The sequence below is a fragment of the Chrysemys picta genome, chromosome 20 (genome assembly GCF_011386835.1).
Source record: "Chrysemys picta bellii isolate R12L10 chromosome 20, ASM1138683v2, whole genome shotgun sequence".
In the NCBI taxonomy this organism is placed as follows: domain Eukaryota; kingdom Metazoa; phylum Chordata; order Testudines; family Emydidae; genus Chrysemys; species Chrysemys picta.
Window position 1 is genome coordinate 1,096,609 of NC_088810.1, and position 3,544 is coordinate 1,100,152.

A 3,544-nucleotide genomic window follows, 5' to 3' on the forward strand; every position below is an offset into this window, starting at 1 on the left:
CCCGGGCTCACAGCGCCACACAGTGGAGAGAAGGGGAATTTTGCGCGGTGCCCCTCACTCCCGACTTGCAGCCCCCCAGGCCCACTCCGCTGCCCCCCCGCCCCCCCGCTTCCGGGTCCAAAGTCTGACTCTGGTGGGTGGAGCCGCGGAGTCAAATATTTACCCACGCTCTTTGTTGCCTGGCAACCGGTGAGCGTCTTCCCCTCCCCCCGCAGGTCCAACCCACCACGCGCCTCCTCGTGGAGGGAAGGAAACCCCCCCCCCCCCACTGATGAGGTCACCCCCACACCACCGTGGGCTCCCAGCCCCCCCTCTAAGCACCAGCCCCCACTCCCCCCCCCCCCCCCGAGCCAGGGAGAGCACCCAGGAGTCCTGGCTCCCAGCCCCCTCTGCTCTGACCACCAGCCCCCACTCCCCTCCCAGAGCCAGGGAGAGAACCCAGGAGTCCTGGCTCCCAGCACCCCCTGCTCTGACCACTAGCCCCCACTCCCCTCCCAGAGCCGGGGAGAGAACCCAGGAGTCCTGGCTCCCAGCACCCCCTGCTCTGACCACTAGCCCCCACTCCCCTCCCAGAGCCAGGAGAGCACCCAGGAGTCCTGGCTCCCAGCCCCCTCTGCTCTGACCACCAGCCCCCACTCCCCTCACAGAGCTGGGGAGAGAACCCAGGAGTCCTGGCTCCCAGCCCCCCCCCTGCTCTAACCCTGCAGGTCTCACTCCCCTCCCAGTATCTGTCACGACTCACAGAACTCCCCACCCTAGGCCACAGCCCCTGCCATTGTCCAAACTTCCTCCCCAGCTCCCCGCCCCAGGTATAAGAGGGACCCGCCCAGCCCCACCTGCACCCTTTGAATTTCACAGCCCCAGTAACGGCAGCAGCTGCTCTGCCACCAGCAAACACCAGGTAAGGCGGCTGCTGGCACCTGGCCCAGTCCTCAGGGGCTGTGTGCCAAGGACCCCAGGTTCAGCTTCAGCCTGTGAGGGCAGGGCTGCGGGTCGGGAGTGAGGGGCACCGGCAGAGCTGGGCGGGGTAGCCCGGGGCGGGGGGGCAGGGGCTGCGGGTCGGGAGTGAGGGGCACCGGCAGTGCTGGGGGGGAACCCGGGGCAGGGGCGGGCAGGGGCTGCGGGTCGGGAGTGAGGGGCACCAGCAGAACTGGGTGGGGTAGCCCGGGGCAGGGGGGGGCAGGGGCTGCGGGTCGGGAGTGAGGGGCACCGGCAGAGCTAGGAGGGGAGCCTGGGGCAGGGGGGCGCAGGGGCTGCGGGTCGGGAGTGAGGGGCACCGGCAGAGCTAGGAGGGGAGCCCGGGGCTGGGGGGCAGGGGCTGCGGGTCGGGAGTGAGGGGCACCGGCAGAGCTGGGGGGGAGCCCGGCGCTGGGGGGCAGGGGCTGCGGGTCGGGAGTGAGGGGCACCGGTAGAGCTGGGCGGGGGTCTCTCGGGGCAGGGGGGCAGGGGCTGCGGGTCGGGAGTGAGGGGCACCGGTAGAGCTGGGCGGGGGTCTCTCGGGGCAGGCTGGTTGTCAGGGTCGAGGCCTTCAGGACTCTGGGACATTCGCCTGTTTTTCGGTTCCGGCCACGGCGTCGGGTTCTGTCCCGGTTTGATTTGTCGGCTCAGCTGCCAGTACCCCACGTAGTGGCCTAGCAATAGCACAGCCCAGCCCAGCCGGTGCCCCTCACTCCCGACCCGCAGCCCCCTGCCCCCCCAGCCCTGCCGGTGCCCCTCACTCCCGACCCGCAGCCCCCTGCCCCCCCAGCCCTGCCGGTGCCCCTCACTCCCGACCCGCAGCCCCCTGCGCCCCCAGCCCTGCCGGTGCCCCTCACTCCCGACCCGCAGCCCCCTGCGCCCCCAGCCCTGCCGGTGCCCCTCACTCCCGACCCGCAGCCCCCTGCGCCCCCAGCCCTGCCGGTGCCCCTCACTCCCGACCCGCAGCCCCCTGCGCCCCCAGCCCTGCCGGTGCCCCTCACTCCCGACCCGCAGCCCCTGCCCCCCCAGCCCTGCCGGTGCCCCTCACTCCTGACCCCCTGCCCATCCCAGCCCTGGGCTCTCCTCCCCCAAATTGCAGCAACGATCCTCCAGTTCCTTGTTTGTTTGCCCGGGGTGTGACCTCCCCACACCCCCGCACCTCCGTCACCGCAGGGCGTTTCCCCCCTGCCCAGACGTGCCTGGGGGCCCCTGGGGCCCGGAGAATCGCCCAGAGCTGATTCTGGAGCTGGGCTGCCGAGTAGGGTGAACCCCTCCCCCACACTCAGCCCCTTGTCCCCAGCTCCACCCTATGTCCCTGGCCTGGGCAATGTGTCCCCTCAGCCGCCCTGTGTTCCCCTCCCCCCCACCCCGGGTGCCCCCCAGTGTGGGGCTCCGAGCTGGGGGCTCCCCCTGGCCCAGGCAGCGGGGCTCGGTCGGCTGCACCCTTAGGTGACTGGGAAGGGTTCTGGGGGGTCGTGTCCGGGCTGACACCCCCGTGTGCCCCCAGGCTCCCATGGCCTATCAGGCGGAGATAACGCAGCCCGGCCGGGTGCAGACCAGCTACTCCAACACCAACGCCTGGAGCTCGGGCATGTGCGACTGCTTCGCGGACATGGGCGTGTGTGAGTCGGGGGGTCCTGTGGGGGGCTGGGGTGGGGGTGTTCAGGGGGTTCCCAGTGGGGGTTGTGGGGGGTCTCAGGGGTGGGGGTGTTGTGGGGAGGGCCGGGGGTGGGGGTGGGGGCTCCCAGTGGGGGGTGGGGGTCCCAGTTTCGGGTCTGTAACACCCTCCCCTCCGGCAGGTCTCTGCGGTACCTTTGTGCCCTGCATCCTGGCCTGCCAGGTGTCCCAGGACTTCGGCGAGTCCTGTTTTCTGCCCTGTCTACCCGGCACCCTGCTGGCCCTGCGCACGGGGGTGCGGGAACGGTACCACATCGAGGTGAGGCTGGGGGGGCCCAAGGGGGGAGGGTCAGTTTCCAGCCAGAGCCCCCCAGAGCCCCATCCAACACCCCCACCCTGCATGGGGCCCCACCCATGTTGCTCTGGCTTCGCGCCCCCGCCTACCCCCTCCCCGCTCGGCCAGGGGCCCCGACCTGCGAAGAGTAAAACCTCCTGCCCGGATGCAGCCGGCCTGGGCACGCTGACCCAAGATCCGGTGTCAGTCCCGCAGGGGGTGGCCGGTTTCCCAAAGCGGGAGTCCTTCCCCCACCCTTTGTGCCCCCGTGGCCCGGGCCCATGACCATGCCTGTGTGAGGCTGGGCGATGGCTGGCGTGGTGCCGATGCCTGGCTGTTCCAAGCCGGTCTGGCTTTCAAACCAGTAACTCTGGCCCCAGAGAGGCCCTGCTAACCCCCCCTCTCCCCACAGGGCAGTATCTGCGACGATTGGCTGGTCATGGCCTGTTGTGGGCCCTGCGGCCTTTGCCAGCTGTCCCGGGAGCTGTCACACCGGAAATGAGGGGGCCTCTGAACCGTCTCTGCAGCAGGAAGAAAATCTGCCCCCCAGCCTGGGGAGGAGAACAGGGACACGGGGGGGGAGGAGCCCCTGCCCCAGTCCCCAAACCCCCTAAATAAATAACCCCACAAACTCTT

At 70.5% G+C, this 3,544-nt stretch overlaps 1 protein-coding gene across 1 annotated transcript; it reads left to right on the forward strand.

Annotated features, from left to right (window-relative positions):
* Nucleotides 1–707: 707 nt before the first annotated feature.
* On the forward strand, nt 708–3,544 carry LOC101931108 (cornifelin homolog A-like). The gene is made up of 4 exons (XM_065573718.1): nt 708–901; nt 2,465–2,579; nt 2,757–2,893; nt 3,321–3,544. Exons 2-4 carry the CDS (start codon nt 2,471–2,473, stop codon nt 3,408–3,410), a joined length of 336 nt encoding a protein of 111 aa, XP_065429790.1. The 5' UTR covers nt 708–901; nt 2,465–2,470; the 3' UTR covers nt 3,411–3,544.